The sequence below is a fragment of the Pangasianodon hypophthalmus genome, chromosome 6, assembly GCF_027358585.1.
Source record: "Pangasianodon hypophthalmus isolate fPanHyp1 chromosome 6, fPanHyp1.pri, whole genome shotgun sequence".
NCBI lineage: Eukaryota > Metazoa > Chordata > Actinopteri > Siluriformes > Pangasiidae > Pangasianodon > Pangasianodon hypophthalmus.
In genome coordinates, this window is record NC_069715.1 from 21,227,693 (window position 1) to 21,245,113 (window position 17,421).

The window sequence follows — 17,421 nt, forward strand, 5'->3', positions numbered from 1 at the left end:
CTGGATATTTCCCCCATTTTCTCCCCTAATTTGGTCTTGTCCAATTCCCAGAGGAAGCGAACACGTGAAGACAGTCAACTGGGCAGTATAACACACTCAGAGGAAAGCACAATCTTTCATACCCTTACCCTTCCACTGTAGAAATACTGTAACTGTAAAATGTTAACCACAAAATGTGTACTCATATTTGATGATATTTTATCTTCAGTGGTATAGATGTACCGGTGTAGTGCTCAATGTGACACGGAGGCCTGAAAGTGATCTATATGACCTTACATAGGCAGTTGTATCCTGCTAAGAGGGGAGAGCAGAAACAAGCTGTAGATATAAGTGAGTGAGGCTTCCTTAACCCATAACATAAGCATATATGGGAATGTTGGGTCTTGTGAAAAGCAGGATGTGGAAGTTTTTTCATGAAAATGGATATAAGAGCACCTTTCTGAAGAGTTGGGCAGCTTTTGTCTGCAGACAGCTGCTCGGCTTAATTCTGGAAAGAATAAAGTCTAGTGGTGTCAACAACCAGGCTCATCAGAGTGAACTTTGAATTGCTACAACACCACATACAAGAGATGTGCCTGTTAGGGGAGAGAGAATGTGCCATCGCACTAGAAGAGCATGGCCAGTTTTGCTGTCTTTGCCTCCCAGCCATGAGCAGCATATTCAGGATTCAAACTTGCAATCTCCACACAAGAGGGCAAATGTTTCTGTTGCACCACACAGGAACATACATAGTCTTCTACATATTCTTTTATTTGCTTCTAAAGCTCACAATGGCTTTAGTACCTGTGTACCTCACTGAATATCTATAAATATATGCCCTTACATACGGCATGAGTCTGCCCTCTAGAAATATCCTCTGTTAAATACTGAAAGTTTTTTTTGTGTGTGTGTTACTATGCTTCAAAATTGTGGAACTGAGTATGATTTTGCATAAAACTCTGTTAAAAAGCATTTGAAAACATATCTTCTAAATTTGGCATTTAATTGAAAGTGCATCTGTTTAGGTATTTAAATTTTTTATTTGGTTTTTCCCCCCTAATTTTAAAACATTGATTTTTTTTTTTTCATTTATATTTCCAGTATATTCAATATTTGTTTTCGGCTGTCCAGCAGAAGTCAGTGACCAGATAAGGAGAGCAACCAAGAGGCCAAAGTTACTCTGGAGGATCTGAAGAGATCTGCTTCATGAACTGAGAGGAGAGAAGCTGATCACAGGACAACCATAGTTCGGACACTACACAAAGCTTGAAGAGTTGCGAGCCATATGAAATCCCTTTTGGAGTTTGCCAAAAGTCATGTCTCAGTAAACCTGCAGAAAAAGCTTCTCTGGTCTTTTTAATTTTGGCTTTGGAACAAGTGCTACATTTGGCAGAAACCCAGTACTGTCCTCACACTGAGGCAAGAACATGTGCCATATTCTTACCCTTTTTTAAATAATAGTTTTTATGGTGCTTTGTGGGATGTTCCAATTTTTTTGTTTGTTTGTTTTTTTAAACAAAGAACCCCTGATAGATTCTTGGATATTAGGGTTTGTTAATGATCTGGATTGTATCAGGCTCTGATTATTGGCCTGTTGTTTCACTAAATGACCACTGGGTGTCAGTGTTGAACAAAAAAGGCTCAATTGAGGCGGAAGTGTAAAATAAAACCGGAAGTTTTTTCACTGAAGCGTTTGAGGCATGGTTGGATGTATTATTTAGGTTGTTAATCTTTTTGTATTTGATTGGAAGCTATGGAGAAGCGTTAATCTGTAAGACATTGGGTTAAATATGTGTTTCCTCTGAACTGGACGCTGTCATGGCTCGAGTGGCTGGAGATATTATTCATTTAAACGTCGGAGGAAAGAGGCAAGTTAGCCAAACTTTCTGACTGTCCTCTCTTACATGACATGTTTATTACTGAAATTCCTTATATTGTGACTTTTATTACTTTATTACTTACTTAAACAGTATAAAGTGCTCTAAGCTTTCTGTTGCTTACTAATATGACAAGATGACTATGAGAGAAACGTATTTAGCTCTTAAGCTAGTTACAAGGACCTACCTATCTACCTATCTATATATATATATATATATATATATATGTGTGTGTGTGTGTGTGTGTGTGTGTGTGTGTGTGTGTGTGTGTGTGTGTGTATATATCACATATATAGATACATAGATAGGTAGATAGGTAGGAGTCATAAGTTTACATATGCCTTGCTGAATCTGCAAAATGTTAATAACTGGAAAAAAAAAAAAATAAGGGGGCTCATAAAAATTGCATTTTGTTTTTTTCTTTAGTCCTGCCCTGAATAAGCTATTTCACATAACAGATGTTTACATATAGTCCACAAGACCAGCAATGACCAGTTCAAAAGTTTGACCCCTTTCCACCAGTGGCTATATGATGTTCAGATCCATCTTTTCACACTGAGGACCGTTGAGAGACTGAAAAACAACTATTACAAAAGGTGCAAACATTCACTGATGCTCAAGAAGGCAACACGATACATTATGAGCCGGGGATGTAAACTTTTGAACAGGATGATCGGAGTCTTCTGGGAAACATGTAAATATCTTATATAGCTTCTGAAGGGCAGTACTAAATGAAAAAACAAAAGATCTGTAAACTAAATAATAACAGTTTACGCCTGGCTCTTAATGTATCGTGTTGCCTTCTTGAGCATCAGTGAATGTTTGCACCTTTTGTAAGAGTTATCTATGAGTCCCTCAGTTGTCCTCAGTGTGAAAAGATGGATCTCAAAATCATATAGCCGCTGTTGGAAAGGGATCAAATATGCAGAAGATGCTGGAAAAGCAAATACTGTGCAGGACCTGGAGGATTTTTCTGAACAACAGTGGGCAGTTTAACTGCTCAGGACAAACAAAGGACTCATGAACAACTATCACAAAACATAAAAACAGTCATTAATTATTCAGGTAACAAAACACAGTATTAAGAATCAAGCTTGTGTAAACCTTTGAACTGGTTCATTTGTGTAAATCCAGTTATTATTGTGTCTTGTGGACTATATGTAAACATCTGTTATGTGAAATAGCTTATTCGGGGCAGAACTACAGAAAAAAACAGAATGCCAAATTTATGATCCCTCTTATATTTTTTAAATTATAGGCACATATAAAGTTATGACCTCAACTGTATATATGTGTTTTAAACAGGATGCATAAGTAACTGAGAAAGTGTCAAATTTACTAAATGAACTCCATTTTAATCGTCTTAGCTCAAACAGTAGTAACATCGTTCTTTATATCTGGATCTTGATTAATAAATTCTAAATAATTTCAGGTTCAGTACCTCCAGGCAGACTTTGACATGGGTACCTGACTCCTTTTTCTCAAGGTTGGTCTAATTACACTATTTATTAAAGAATATTAAAACCATGTTTAAAAGTGATTATGAGCTGATTGAAATAAATATAACGAGGCATCGTTTTTCTCTGTTAGCCTCTTGAGTGGCCGGATATCCACCTTAAAAGATGAAACAGGAGCGGTACGTTGTTTACTTTTCTTCAAAAAAGCTATTGAAAGCAGTAGGTTTCATTTTCTCATAATATGTCTTGGTTCTAGATTTTCATCGATCGTGATCCTTCGCTTTTTGCTCCTATTCTGAATTTCCTGCGCACTAAAGAACTGCATCCCAGGTGATATTGCACACCCAGTCTGGATTGTCAGCTTAACAACAATGAATTTGCCACTGTTGTATATCTAGTTATGTCTACTTTATGCTCTTTCTAGAATGTCAGTCTTTTTAAGGCTTCGTCTTACACATGCATATTAAATATATCCTTGCATTTTTAAATCAATGTCTGCATCTTCTACAGGTCTACAGATGTGAATTTACTGATGCATGAAGCTGAGTTCTATGGAATCACACCATTAGGTAAGAATGTTATAAATACTTTATGGTGCACTGCATAACACATTTGTCATACGATATTTTTGAAACATGACCAGGCTAGTGTTATTTCCTTAAGAAAAACAAAATCATGTTAGGGGCTCTAAGCATTTGCCCTGTCATCAAGATTCAGATCACAAACAACGGATAGAGGTTGGAAACTAATCTTGGATAACAATGGGTTTGAAAAAGGGAAAGATACCAACAAAGTATGTACATATGTTCCCAGACAAAATGAGCAGTGTCTGAACAGGAGATCTAGAAATTTTAGTTCTCTATGATGATCTTTTTCACACAGCCAACAATCGAACTGACTTCTGTGGTTCAAATGGGCAGTTGTACTATAATGGGCTGCGGTTGCTGTGAGCAGTTTTGCACTCAGGTCTACATCATTGGATAGCGCATAGGTTCAGCAAAACAGACTTCATGTTAAAAGTTATGAATTTCCTGGTTACACAATTGCACTATTTGTCCACGTTGTCCATGGTTATAGAAGAGATTTATTTATAATTGCACTATCCAGTGTCACCCAGATGAGGACGGGTTCCCTTTTGAGTCTGGTTCCTCTCAAGGTTTCTTCCTCATATCGTCTCAGGGAGTTTTTCCTTTCCACCATCTCCTCTGGCTTGCTCATTAGGGATAAATTCGTGCATTTACAATTTATATCCTGTATTTATTTCTGTAAAGCTGCTTTGTGACAGTGTACATTGCTAAAAGGCTATACAAATAAAATTCAATTGAATTAAACTGAACTCTCTCTTTCACTAATTCTTTAGTATTAGGACCCAAACAGTGTGGACATTGTTGCTGGTACTATGGATTTGCACAGGGATTTAAATACCTGGTTAACCATTTGAGGCTCCAGTATTTGAAAACTGAAAGCACTGTGTGGTGATTGTTGTACTCATCATCCATATGTAGTCAGTGAAGAAAATCTGGGAAAGAAAAAAAAAAAAAGTCTCATTGAGATTTAAAAAAACATGCATTACCATAGTGATCATTGGTTGTTAATCCAATGAGATTTTCACTCCTAAACTTCAAACTCCTAGGTCTACTAGGTCTAAAATACTGAGCTGATATTTTTAAAAAATATTTAAAGATTTTAGTAAAACTTTTGTATCAAACACACGTGCAGCACCAACAGGAAGAAAGTTTAATTGCAGTGGAAAATGATACTTGATTGTGATATTAAGTGCATCTTTTTTTTTTTTTTTAAATTCTTATCCTAGTGGGTTAACCAAGTAGCTGTTCATTAACTCGTAGTAACAATCAAATATTAAAACTAAGCACAGAAACTCACAAACCTTTAAATATTTTTTAATAATTCACAACTTTCTAACTCACATATTTTCATGTGAAAAATTTGTGTCTGCTAGCATCTTCAGTGTTCTTGGTGGTTGCTCAAAATAGCATCATGTTTATGAATTTTGCTGTCCAATAAAAGGTTTAAAGAGACGTTATTGTTGCCTAATAATATATTTCTCTGGTCATTTTTAATGTTCATCAACATTCTTATTATTTTTTTTTGTCTTTAGTGCGTAAACTGCAGCTGTGTGATGAACTAGATCGCTCATCATGTGGCACAGTGCTGTTTAACGGCTATCTGCCTCCTCCAGGTGAGCCACACATGCACACACGCACACACAAGTTGCTTTTCCCGGAAATAAAACTACAACTGTATTGCGTGTCACTATTAGTAAGCTAGCTATTTAAATTTAGCTAATGAACTCTGATGACAGCTTCTCATTGTAGTGCTAGTTTCCTTTAATTTAATAGCAAGATGATGCAAGCCAAAAGACAGTACAATTTTTCCTGATTAGAAATTATATTCAGATTATACCAGTCTGTCTGTTTGTGTGAGCAACTTGATCTCCAGTGTTATTTTAACGACTATTTTGACACAAAGTTTAGTTTATTAGTCTGTGGTTTGGGTTGTAGTCCAAAATATGTCTTATTTCAGTAAGATGCAAAAAAAAAAAAAGTGTTCTAGCCTGGGAAAACCCTTCATATGGTCAGAGTCCATTCCAATTACAGATGCTCTGCTTACCTCTACATTTATAACCTCACCTCCTTATGGAAAAAAATTACTAACAAATTTTAAAGAATTATTGAAATTGGGTTATCACTTTAATTATCAGCATCATCCACATCAGTCTGTGTGTCATTACCTGAGGTGAAAGTCATTGGCAGCATTTAAACTTCATCGTCGATTCTTCACTAGACTGATCTCCGTTCACACTAATGTCAGTGTGAAAATAGTAGCTGATTAATGCAGTCAATTCTGTTCTGTTGACTAAGTATCTTGTTATTAACATCTTTAATTTGGCCATTTAAACATTTTAAACTTTTGTTCACTGTCATCTGTACAATGTGTGTAAGCACTCTTCTGTGTTCTGATAATGATGTGATGGAGCAGGAGCATCAGGGACATTTTGACAGCCTGTATAAGATTACAAACAGAATAAATTCCATGCAGCTATCCAAAAATGTAGTGAAGTTTGTTGAACTGGCTGCTTACCCGTTGTGATCTCTGCAGACAGGAAGTCAAAGCAAGATTAGAAAGTAGCCTAAATAAAAAAACATTTCCACATAGTAAAATATATGTCTGCTTTCTTAAAGTAGAGAGTGCAAAGTATGTAACTGGCAAGGAAAAAAAAAATTCCAGAATTCAGTGATATATGACAGGTTTTCCCAGACCGCCATGCATATATCATGTATCTTATATTTAAGAGAACAGTAGCTGAAAAGTCACAGGCATTCACATTACGTTTTAGTGTTCATGTACGTATAACCCACAGCCGTGTGTTTGTGTGTGTGTGTCAGTGTATCCTGTGAAGCGCAGGAACAGACACAGCGTTGCCGGCTCTCAGTTCGTGGCTGGCCGAGCTGTCCCTCTGGAGAGAGCCATGGTCCGACGCAGCAACACAATGCCACCCAACCTGGGCAACTCAGGCATACTGGCAAAAACTACTGCTACAGAAGAGAAAATGTCAGGTATTTCCTTTCTTTATACAAGCTTGCCCAAAACCACAAATGACTGCGCACATGGGGTGCAGTTATTGTACTACTTTATTTTATAGTCTCATCCAAAAGCATAGTAGATTATACTCACTAGACTAATAATAATAATAATAATAATAATAACATCCTAGAATGTCAATGTGATGTCTCCATATAGTGCATGAATACCCATAATGCACCATACGGATTGGTACAGTGATAACTGATAAGTCAGGCATTTGAGGTAATGTTTATGTGTGAGCTATGGAGTGAATAGGATATGTGATTTAAGATATGTACACAGTAAACTGCTGATTATGAGATGTTTGTATAAAGGACTGATGCTATTGAGTTTGTGAGTGTTTAAGTTGAATGTAGAGTGACTAGTGTGTGGTTTGGGACATGACTACAGTGCAAAACTTTCCCTCCTTTGTTTTATCAGGTCAGGGCTCAGATCCAGGAATGGTACGGATCATATGTGGCCACCACAACTGGATTGCGGTGGCTTACGCACAGTTCGTGGTGTGTTACAGGTAAACGTGTGTAATTAGTAAATATTTACTGCCCATCTTTTTTTTTTTTTTTTTTTTTTTTTTAAATATAAATTCTGGTTTAAAATGCTATTGCCCTGCATGTTCTCCATGGTTTGCTGTAACTGTTTTGTTTGTTGTTTCAGATCCAAAATGTTTTTGACAGAAAAGTCTGGACAAAAAACGTGTACAGATAATTACCCCATAATTAAAGGAATAGCTGAAATAGTTTAAATAACTTAACAGGGAAAATTGTTCTCCTTTTCCCTGATGTAGTAGATCAGTCAGGACATGTCTGATATCTAAAGTTTTCCAAATCTTGTTTAAATCTCTTTCTCCGAGATAAGTGTGCCCGTACTGTTACGGTCTTCATCTGCATGGTGAATTTTATATTTATAGATTGTAGTCAAGTCATATTTGTGTCCTAAATCACATGAATAAGTCTGTGTGACATTACTTAGGACTAGGGTAATATGACAATATCGTTGTAATATCAATATCTTCATAACTTATGTCACAATACATTTTTCTGTTATGTCATGGATATCATCAGGATTTTTGTACCAATTGTAAACTGACTGGAAGCGGGTGATTTACATGTTCCCAATTTTGTACTGAATCTTTAAATGTATTAAATGTTACAATTTTGTACAGAATTCTCATTTTCAGTGTTTAAATAATTAATTTATATAATATATTTAAATGCAACTATTCTGTATTATGATGCACATTGTGTGTTGTTGAAATGTCTCCAGGTATTATGATATGGGATTTTTGTCATATTACCCACCCTTACTGAGGATCTGGTGTGGTTTAAGCAAATATTTATAGTTATTCATATAAGATAATATAATAATACAAGATAACATGGTAATATAGATATTGGGCGAGATAGACTTCATTGTCAGCTGCATAGCTCCAGCGCAACACTAAGGAGCAAACTCTGGACACCAAACCATGCCTTGGCTGAGCAACTATAATGAGGACATTGTATACATTAGATTTTTTTGCCAATTGCACTGTTAAAAAGCCACATCGTTTTTTACAATTAGTTGTGTCAGAATAAATAATAAGAGCAGGAGATGAGAAATGTGGCTAGTGAAACATAATTACAAATAGGAGAAAACAGTCAGAATTAAATAAAAATTCCTCTTGTCCCTCTTCCCCTCCATTTTCAGGGTTAAGGAGTCGACAGGGTGGCAGCAAGTGTTTTCGAGCCCCAGACTGGACTGGATCATCGATCGAGTCGCACTCAATGCTAAAGTCATGGGCGGGTCACTAGGAGACAACGACAAGATGGTTGCGGTGGCGTCTGGGACAGAGATCATATTATGGGCAGTCTGTCCGGATGGAAATGGAAATGAGATTGGTAACATTTCCGTTTTATGGTTTAGAATTAAAGTGATAATGAATTCCTGTTTAGCAATCCCATCTCACCACAGGAACCATGACCACTGTGTAAAATAACAGAAGTGCCACACACTGGTTGTGGAGGAGGCTGAGACGGAGTTATTGTGCAAAGTTGACATTATTGTTGCTTTTTAAAACAGTGCCATCCCACCTCTCCTGTAAAACAAAGATGCACTAATGCCTCAAATTGAACACTAGCATTTAGCACTAAACAGAAATGACAGACCACCATGCAGTAGCTCATAGCCCCACACTTTTTGCTCATAATTTGTGTAGGGGTGTTCTCTGTCTGTGTTTTGATGTAGACTGTGACTGCTGAGGGTCAAAAGTGTCCGGTATTCCATGCTTTATTTCTTGACAGTTTTAGAACATCATACATAATAATACTGCACTGCATTCCACTGAGCTCCTCAGTATCCTCACACTGTGTGAATGAAAGTATAAGAAGTACTTTAGTAAGTATTATTTAGGTAAAGAATGATGTTCAATATTAGACGCTTCACCCCGATGAAGTCTAATCTACAGAACAGTTCCTTCTCTGTATCAGGAAGTTAAATTTGCCCAAGTTCCTCCTTTCCTACTCCAGTGAGAATGCCCATATAATTACAAATACAAAGTTACAAATATTGAAATAGTAAGTACTCAGAATATTACATTGAATATTAATTGCTGATTGTTAAAATGTCTTTTTCTTTTTTTGCAGGTGTCTTTAGCTTAAGTGTGCCGGTGGAGGCTCTGTTCTTTGTGGGGAATCAGCTCATCGCAACGAGCCACACAGGGAAAGTGGGTGTGTGGAATGCTGTAACCAAACACTGGCAGGTTGGTTAGCTGTCTATTTAGGTCAAAGTAGATGTAGTGTAGTAGTGTTTGGGGGGGAAAAAGAGAGCTTAAAAGCCTTATCAGGAGGTTGTAGAACTGTTTGGCCGCCTTCTGGCTTGACACACTGTCAGTGTCAGCTGTCTAATTGCTAACATTTGCCTAAATCTCTCGCTAGTACTCTTACTGTGACAAGCACACACACACAGACATACATTTTATATATATATAAAATATGTGTGTATGTGTGTGTATAGTTTAGGCAAACCAAATATGCTGCTGTTTCTTACACTACCTCTATTACTACGTATTTTTTATAATCGACAAATCAAAAATTGAGGTTCAAATCATATGGCGTAGGTTTTCTGATATCCCCCAGTTTCTACTCCCGTGTTCTTTAAATCATTTTAACACCATCTTATACAGTATGCCAGAAATACAGTAGCCTAAATGTAAACGCTAAAGGAAAAATGTGTAAAAATGTGTATTTATGTGTATTCAGGCTTTTATTTATTTTTTTTTTGCCAGGCATATTTTATTTGCATCCAGTTGTTTATTAATTGCATGTTGGCACTTTGTGGATTTCTGATTTTTTTTTTTTTCAGATTTATTTCTATTTTTTTTCCCCCTCTAAATGGAAATATTCTTCTTCTGTTACTGTGTGTGCACATGTCTATAGAATCAGGATGTGGTTCCCATAAACAGTTATGACACAGCAGGGTCCTTCCTTATCCTTGGCTGTAATAACGGATCCATTTACTACATTGGTGAGTATTTTTACTTATTTGATGTTAAAATCCTGTTCACCTACCGTTCAGTTGACGATATATTTCATTTAAGCGACAACACAACACAAACTATACTCCCAGCACTGTTTGTTACTGTTGTCTCTAGATGACTACACCTATTATTACCTCTATTAAGTTACTTAAAATTAGACTAGTAGATAAAGAGAGGGGAAATAAACATGTGGCAATATTAAAAACCCAGCTATGAAAGTAATCAAATAATATTTGTATAATACTCAGCATACTAACCATCTATCAATGTCTGAATGATAGAGCAATTAACAAGAAGTTAACGTCCAGTCTCGCTTTGTGGCATATATAAAAATGCCAAGCAGGCTCACTTGACCTGGATTTTGGTTCAAGATGGCATGAGGAGGAGATCTAATTAACTCTGAAAAGGTTGGAACTGGATGTCAGGAGCTTCGGTCACAAAGATTGCTCAGCTGGCTGTATTGCAGTGACATCTAAATTTAGATCTATGGGAAAGAAATCAGTAAATTTCAAAAAAGCAATTTGAAAATCAGTAAATTTTTGCACCGTGGACCTCTGCATTGGTAATTCTGGGTGGATTGCATTGTTCTGCTTTCATACAATGCTTTACATCATTGCTTCATTTGTGATCAAGTGTCTCAAGTTATTAAAAAAGCCAGATAAAACAATTAAAATGTAATCTTGGAGAAGTACTCTCCTTCTGCTCCCTGTGTATGGAATAGATTTATGACCTCAGACACTGCCAAAAATGTTCACTACTTATGCGTAGTGTCAGTATTTCACATGAAAGTTTTAGTTATTGTTATATGTATTTATTGTGCCATGTGCATATTTTTCACAAGTTTCCGCAATATGCCTAAATTTCTATACTATGTGTGATTTGGGTTGTGTTTGTCTCAGACGTACAGAAGTTTCCATTAAGGATGAAGGATAATGATTTACTGGTGACAGAGTTGTACAGAGATCCCAGCGAAGACGCCATCACAGCACTTAGCGTCTATCTTACACCCAAAACGAGTAAGACACACACACACACACACACACACACACACACAAGAGCAGCATTATACACTACCTTCTCAGATACACTGACATAAGTAAGATCACTCCAGTCAGGTCCTACACAAGACCTTGGCTATGAAGATTGTGATACAGTGATACAGGCATCCCAATAAAAACTTAAAATTTTAGATTAACAATATAAAAATATGTAGTAATCATTTGTAAGTTTGAAAGTGTGAGGTGTAGCATAGTTTACCCTTTAATATCGGCTCTTACTTCACTTTATTATAATAACACAAACAAAACAGGTGATTTAAAAACAGAGAAATGTAGACCGCATAAAGTTAACATCAGTTAACTTTATAACTTTATTTTAGCCATGTGGAAACATTTCATGGTTTCCACCGCTTTCAGGGACATTAGACAAGTGATTTGTAAAAGGTCTATATCGAAAATGTATTGTCTTATGTTTTTTTTTTTATTATTATCGTTAATAGTTACATCCCTAGTTTTGTGTTAATTTAGCTGCTGCTGATGCTGGTGTGTGTGTATGTGTTACAGGTGACAGTGGGAACTGGATCGAGATTGCGTACGGCACCAGCTCAGGAGCGGTGCGTGTGATTGTTCAGCATCCCGAGACAGTGGGCTCGGGGCCACAACTCTTCCAGACGTTCAGTGTTCATCGGAGTCCTGTTACCAAAATAATGCTGTCGGAGAAACACCTCATCTCAGGTACAGCAGCACGCACACACACATGCTTTTCTTTTGCTTTCGGTTCAATTTAATTTGTAAGTGTGTAACAATATTATAAGATCAGGTTATAGGAGATGATTTGATATCTCTCTGGTAATCACATATAAGCCATAGATGCAATAGATAGAGGTTAGGTTTAAAAAAAAAAAAAAAAAGGTGACACTGTGTACAGCTTGATTCCAATTGGTCAGTTGAGGCATCGGCAGTTGTTATTCTGGATGACAGAATAGAGCAGAACACTTTAAACAAAAACATGTTTTCCTTGTCACACCAATATTCAGCCCAGGCAGTGATTCAACACAGACATAAAAAAAGTGGTGCTTTAAATCACACTATTTGAATCTCACCAAAGCATGTGGACTATTTATTTGTGACACAAGTACTAATAACTTCATTTGTCAAGTACTCATGTACTTGAATCTTCTACAGCTTCACATGTTCAAAAAGCTCAGACACTCACTGGAGACTCTTGTTCCTAAAAGTGCATGTTTAAATCTGCTGCATTTGTTCTAACGGTGATGTCTAAAATGTATGTGTTTAATAAACTACACACCTGTATATATGTATAAGGGTATATTGAGTGTGTGTGTGCACGTTTGTGTATTTGTAGTGTGTGCAGATAATAACCACGTGCGTACCTGGACTGTAACACGGTTCAGAGGAATGATCTCCACTCAGCCAGGCTCCACCCCCCTCAGCTCATTTAAAATCCTCTCACTGGATGATATTGATGGACATGCAGGCTGCAGTGCTGGCACCGAGATTGGTAAGCAGCTCTACAGAAACGAAAGGTACCCTGTGTTGCCCTTACCCCAAAAGTAGCCAAGACATGTCTGTCTAATATATTTCATAAGTAAAGGAACTGCATAGCCACCAATTTATCATTGTGCAAACATTATAACATAATTTATAATATTTGTTCATAAACAGAAAAAAAAAATTAGAATTATATATTATAGAAATCCAAATATAGGAACTACATTATAACTATATTATGAACCACTTCTGATGTGCAGTTTTGTCTTAAAACTTTAGAGATCTGAAAGCCACACCTGGTCTGATATTTGTGTGGAGTAACACCAAATTACGTGCTGAGAAAGAAAGCGATTTTGCCTTTAAGATGGACACTACTATTTTTTTTAGCTCACCTTCCTTATCTTCCTTATCTTCTATTTTTATGGATAACAGTGTCATACAGTGTCAGAAACCACAAGCAAGTCTATATGAGATACTGAACAACTTGACAAAGCACTAACTGTTTAGCTCGTAGTTTTCTTATGTGTTAGTTACAGTGCCAGACTAAATAAAAAGACTTCAGACATCAAACATGTCTTGATATGTGGGGTAAGGGAAACACTGTTCACGTTTAAATTTTGGCCAAACTGCTCCTTTAACATTGGCGTCCGTTCTGCTAAGCCTCTAAGTGGAACTCATGTTTCTCAGGTCCATATGGAGAGAGAGATGAGCAGCAGGTGTTTATTCAGCGCGTCGTTCCTGACACTGATAAACTCTATGTACGACTGTCGTCTAATGGCAAAAGGTAGGAAAGACCCTTTTAACGTTTCCATCCATCTTTTTCTATTTGAATTGGAAAGAGGAAAGAGAAGAGAGAAAGAAGAACAGAAAGGGAGAATAGGAAGTTATTAAAAATACTCCAGTTCTCCTTAATAAAATTATCTAGAACATAAAAAGAATTTGTGCTATAAACTCTGTGGGCTGCGATAGTCACAGAAAACAAGAGGAGATGACGATATTAATACAGTTAAAAGTTATTGCGGAATAGCACAATGCAAATGATCAAATTAAAAATGGTGTGTGTGTGTGTGTGTGTGTCTGTGTAAACGCAGGGTGTGCGAGGTGCGCTCTGTGGATGGGACCTCCATCACAGCTTTCGTGGTTCATGAGTGTGAGGGGTCAAGCCGCATCGGGTCACGGCCACGCCGCTTCCTGTTCAGTGGCCATGGCAACGGCAGCATTCAGATGTGGGACCTCACAACGGCCATGGAGATCGCCGCCAAGGTGGACATAAAAGGCATGTGAATTGAATTATTCTTCCGATGTGTACTTCCTGAAGACAACATGTGCCTTCATGGGGCTGATTGTGGAAGGAAAGAAAGATTACGGTATAAAAAAAAAAAAATTACACTGGAAAAAAAATTAACTTCTTTTAGATTAACAGTTTGTAAGTTATGGAGCAGAAAAAAGGAAGGAAAGGAAAGCAAGGAAGGAGTAAAATAAGTATTGACCGAATGGACAAAGGAAATTAAAATGTATCAACAGTCTATTATTGCATATCAAGGCAAAAGTTCCAAATTTTAATGTAAAATGTTTGAAATTGTGTTTGTCTGTGTGTGTAGCTCTGGGAGGCCCTACTGAGGAGGAGCTGTTGGAGTTGTTGGATCAGTGTGACTTGGCACTAACTAGAACACCAGACATGAGTCCTGCTGCATCGCTCACACACTCTTCTCGTAACTCTACCTGCAGGTATATACACACACACACGCACACACACACATGTATAAAGAGGGAGATCAAGGAGGGATGAGTGCTTACCAAAGGCTCATTATCAGATCAGGCAGATTCCTATCGTACTTTATGCATTCCAGTCTCTAACTAGCTAACTCTTAACTAGCTAACTCTACTCACCATATTAGGTATAGTGATGGTCATTAGATGTTATTAAAGAGAAACTGCTTTCCAAGATGGATTAGACTTCTAAGATGGATTATTCTTTTTCTCCCATGTTTATGAGTAGCGTATGAGGCTCTTCAGCTACAAATATCCATCTCTTTACACTACTTTAACAGGAAAAAGTCACTTTGCCAAATTTCCAACTGTTAATATTTATTGTGTCTCACCATGCGAGGAGATGCATTGTCTAGGTGATGTTTGTTCATGTGCATATCATTTTTTACATTATTTATTTCTCAGATAAACAGAGCTCCCAGAACTGCTACTGGCAGGAACTTTTTAGGAGTGTGTGTTACACAAATATTTAGAATAATTCTGTGCACTCCTTTATAAATGAGCTGCCTGAAATAAAAATAAATAAATAAAAATGATTAAAAGCTCATTAATGATTGACCAGACAGAAAATCCCACCAGAGGGCCCTGCAATTCTAATTTGACTAGATAAAATGTTCCTATTTCTCTTTCATTTTTTTCTTTCCTGTATCATTTATTAATTTTTGTTCATTTAATTTCCTCCTTTTCTTTAAACTTTATTCCTTCCTCGTTCTTTCCTTCATTATTTTGAACCATTCTTCTATTTCTAACCTTCTTTCTTTTCCTTCCTTCCTTCCTTCCTTGTCCTTAATTTTTTGGTTTTTCTCTTCTTTTGTCTTTCTTGCTGCTTTATTTCCTTTCCTTGCTTCATTTCCTTTACATTTCCTTCCTTTTATTTCTTTCTTCCATGTTCTTTATTTCTTCATGGTTTTTAAATCTTTTGGTGGGTGGGTGGACATGATGAGTGAGAGATTTATTCAGTTACATGTTATACACTGCAGTAATTCTGTTTCACCCCTTTCCCTCTCTCCTCTCCTCTCCTATAGTCTGCAGTCCCAGTTGAGTGAGAGTGCTCGTGTTGGTGTGTCCGGCGTTCGTGGCGTCACTCTTCCACGACCTCAGCAAGCGTTTATAAGAGCACGTGATATTCCTCCTCATCTCGGCCTCAGCATGAGCTCTCTGAGCAGCAGCACGAGTGAACGAGAGAGGGAGCGACATCTGGACAGAGAGAGAGACAGAGATGGCCTCTTTGCCCCTCGGAGAGGCAGTTTTGTAGAACGATGTCAGGAACGAGCCAAAATCTCAGACATTGCAGGAACAGAAGCTCGTCTCGGCCTCAGACCACATTTATCATCTTCGGCATCCAGGCGACCTGCCCCCTCTGTCCCAAGCTACGCCTCCTCATCAAGTTTGAGCCCGATCAGATCACAAACACCCACATCTCCACGACGAGGACCCGCGTTGCCCGTAGGTGAAGCCACACCCCCTGACGCAGGGCCTAAACCAGAAAGCCCCTCTTCCCCACCACCCACCAGTCCTAAACCACATATGAATGAGACCAGCTTCTAACTGGCTGACTTAAAATACTGCTTAATTAATGTGCAAGTGGACACACCCACTCAACCATGCACCTGCTGTTCAGGTGAATTAGTGTGAATGAAGAGGTGTATCATTAAGTTTGTATTGCTTTCTCATTTTCTTTCTCTTTCTCAGCTTTGGTCTGTTTTTCTTTCTTTTTCTTATTGTTTTTTGTCCTTATTTCATTTCTTTCTTTATCATTTATTTATTTCTTCTTTAAGATTGTCTTCCAGGGCTGTGTGTGAGAGAGAATGGAGCGAGAGAATGGAGCGAGAGAATGGAGCGAGAGAATGGAGCGAGAGAATGGAGCGAGAGAGAATGGAGCGAGAGAGAGATATCACTTGGTTTTGATCAATCTACTTTACCCAGTATTTGAAACCTACACAAGAGCTCTGTGCTCCTGATGCATACATTTTCAGGAAATTACTGTTTTGTAAATGTATAATAGTATAATGTTACAAAATAAGGAATGATATTATGTTAACTGATGCGTGTTAACCTTCAGTCAGATTTTTCGAGACTTGAACTGATCGCCTGCTGATATTAAATGTTCATATCCTAATAATTGCCTAACATTTTTATCATGGTTTGTGATCTCACTATATGGTGTTTAAAAAGTGTGAAATGGGTAACTAAGGTCCTAGGACCAGCTTGGTCCTAAATAAGGGCTCCTCCAGTTAGCCAAAAAAATGCTGCCTACCTAGCAGCCTCCTGGCACACACGTTATGAATACTTTTCCTAATATGTATACATGATTTCTTTTTCAGTCACAGGTGTAGGCTTGTGGTGTTCTTATAGATATTTCATCACTGCCATGAATATTGAAAGTTTTGTCCTTTTTGTAGTCTTTTTTTCACTGGATCATGTTGAATAGTGTGTAACCCCTTAAATTCCTGGCTTATTATTCTGTAATTCATCTTAGAGTACATTATACAGCAACTGCTATCAATTATTTAGTAATTCCAGCAAAACTAAGAGGAGAGTTATGTAGTTACGATAGTGAACATTGTAAGTTTGTCTGGCATGTCCTGGGAATTTAAGGGGTTAATATGTATTAAGTATTCCATATATGTACAAGTATCCATACAATGTATAACTATTTATACGATACAGTTCAAGTCACAACAAATTCAAATAAATATTGTATACCA

The 17,421-nt window shown here is 37.3% G+C and overlaps 1 protein-coding gene across 1 annotated transcript; it reads left to right on the plus strand.

The window, feature by feature from the left end:
* The first annotated feature begins 1,617 nt into the window (after positions 1–1,617).
* shkbp1 (SH3KBP1 binding protein 1) lies at positions 1,618–17,421 on the plus strand. Its single transcript, XM_026914174.3, has 18 exons — positions 1,618–1,847; positions 3,289–3,342; positions 3,447–3,492; positions 3,570–3,643; positions 3,824–3,882; positions 5,433–5,513; positions 6,721–6,891; positions 7,340–7,430; positions 8,606–8,796; positions 9,541–9,656; positions 10,333–10,420; positions 11,333–11,449; positions 11,996–12,166; positions 12,798–12,953; positions 13,631–13,727; positions 14,035–14,219; positions 14,545–14,671; positions 15,739–17,421. The coding sequence occupies exons 1-18, from the start codon at positions 1,798–1,800 to the stop codon at positions 16,259–16,261; spliced, it is 2,397 nt and encodes a 798-aa protein (XP_026769975.1). The 5' UTR covers positions 1,618–1,797; the 3' UTR covers positions 16,262–17,421.

Excerpts from the sequence above, each read along its gene's own strand:
- shkbp1 (XM_026914174.3), top strand. The coding sequence starts at position 1,798 with ATGGCTCGAGTGGCTGGAGATATTATTCATTTAAACGTCGGAGGAAAG. Across the intron at positions 13,728-14,034 it reads CTGTCGTCTAATGGCAAAAG|GGTGTGCGAGGTGCGCTCTG; the intron begins GTAGGAAAGACC and ends GTGTAAACGCAG. Across the intron at positions 14,672-15,738 it reads TCTCGTAACTCTACCTGCAG|TCTGCAGTCCCAGTTGAGTG; the intron begins GTATATACACAC and ends CCTCTCCTATAG.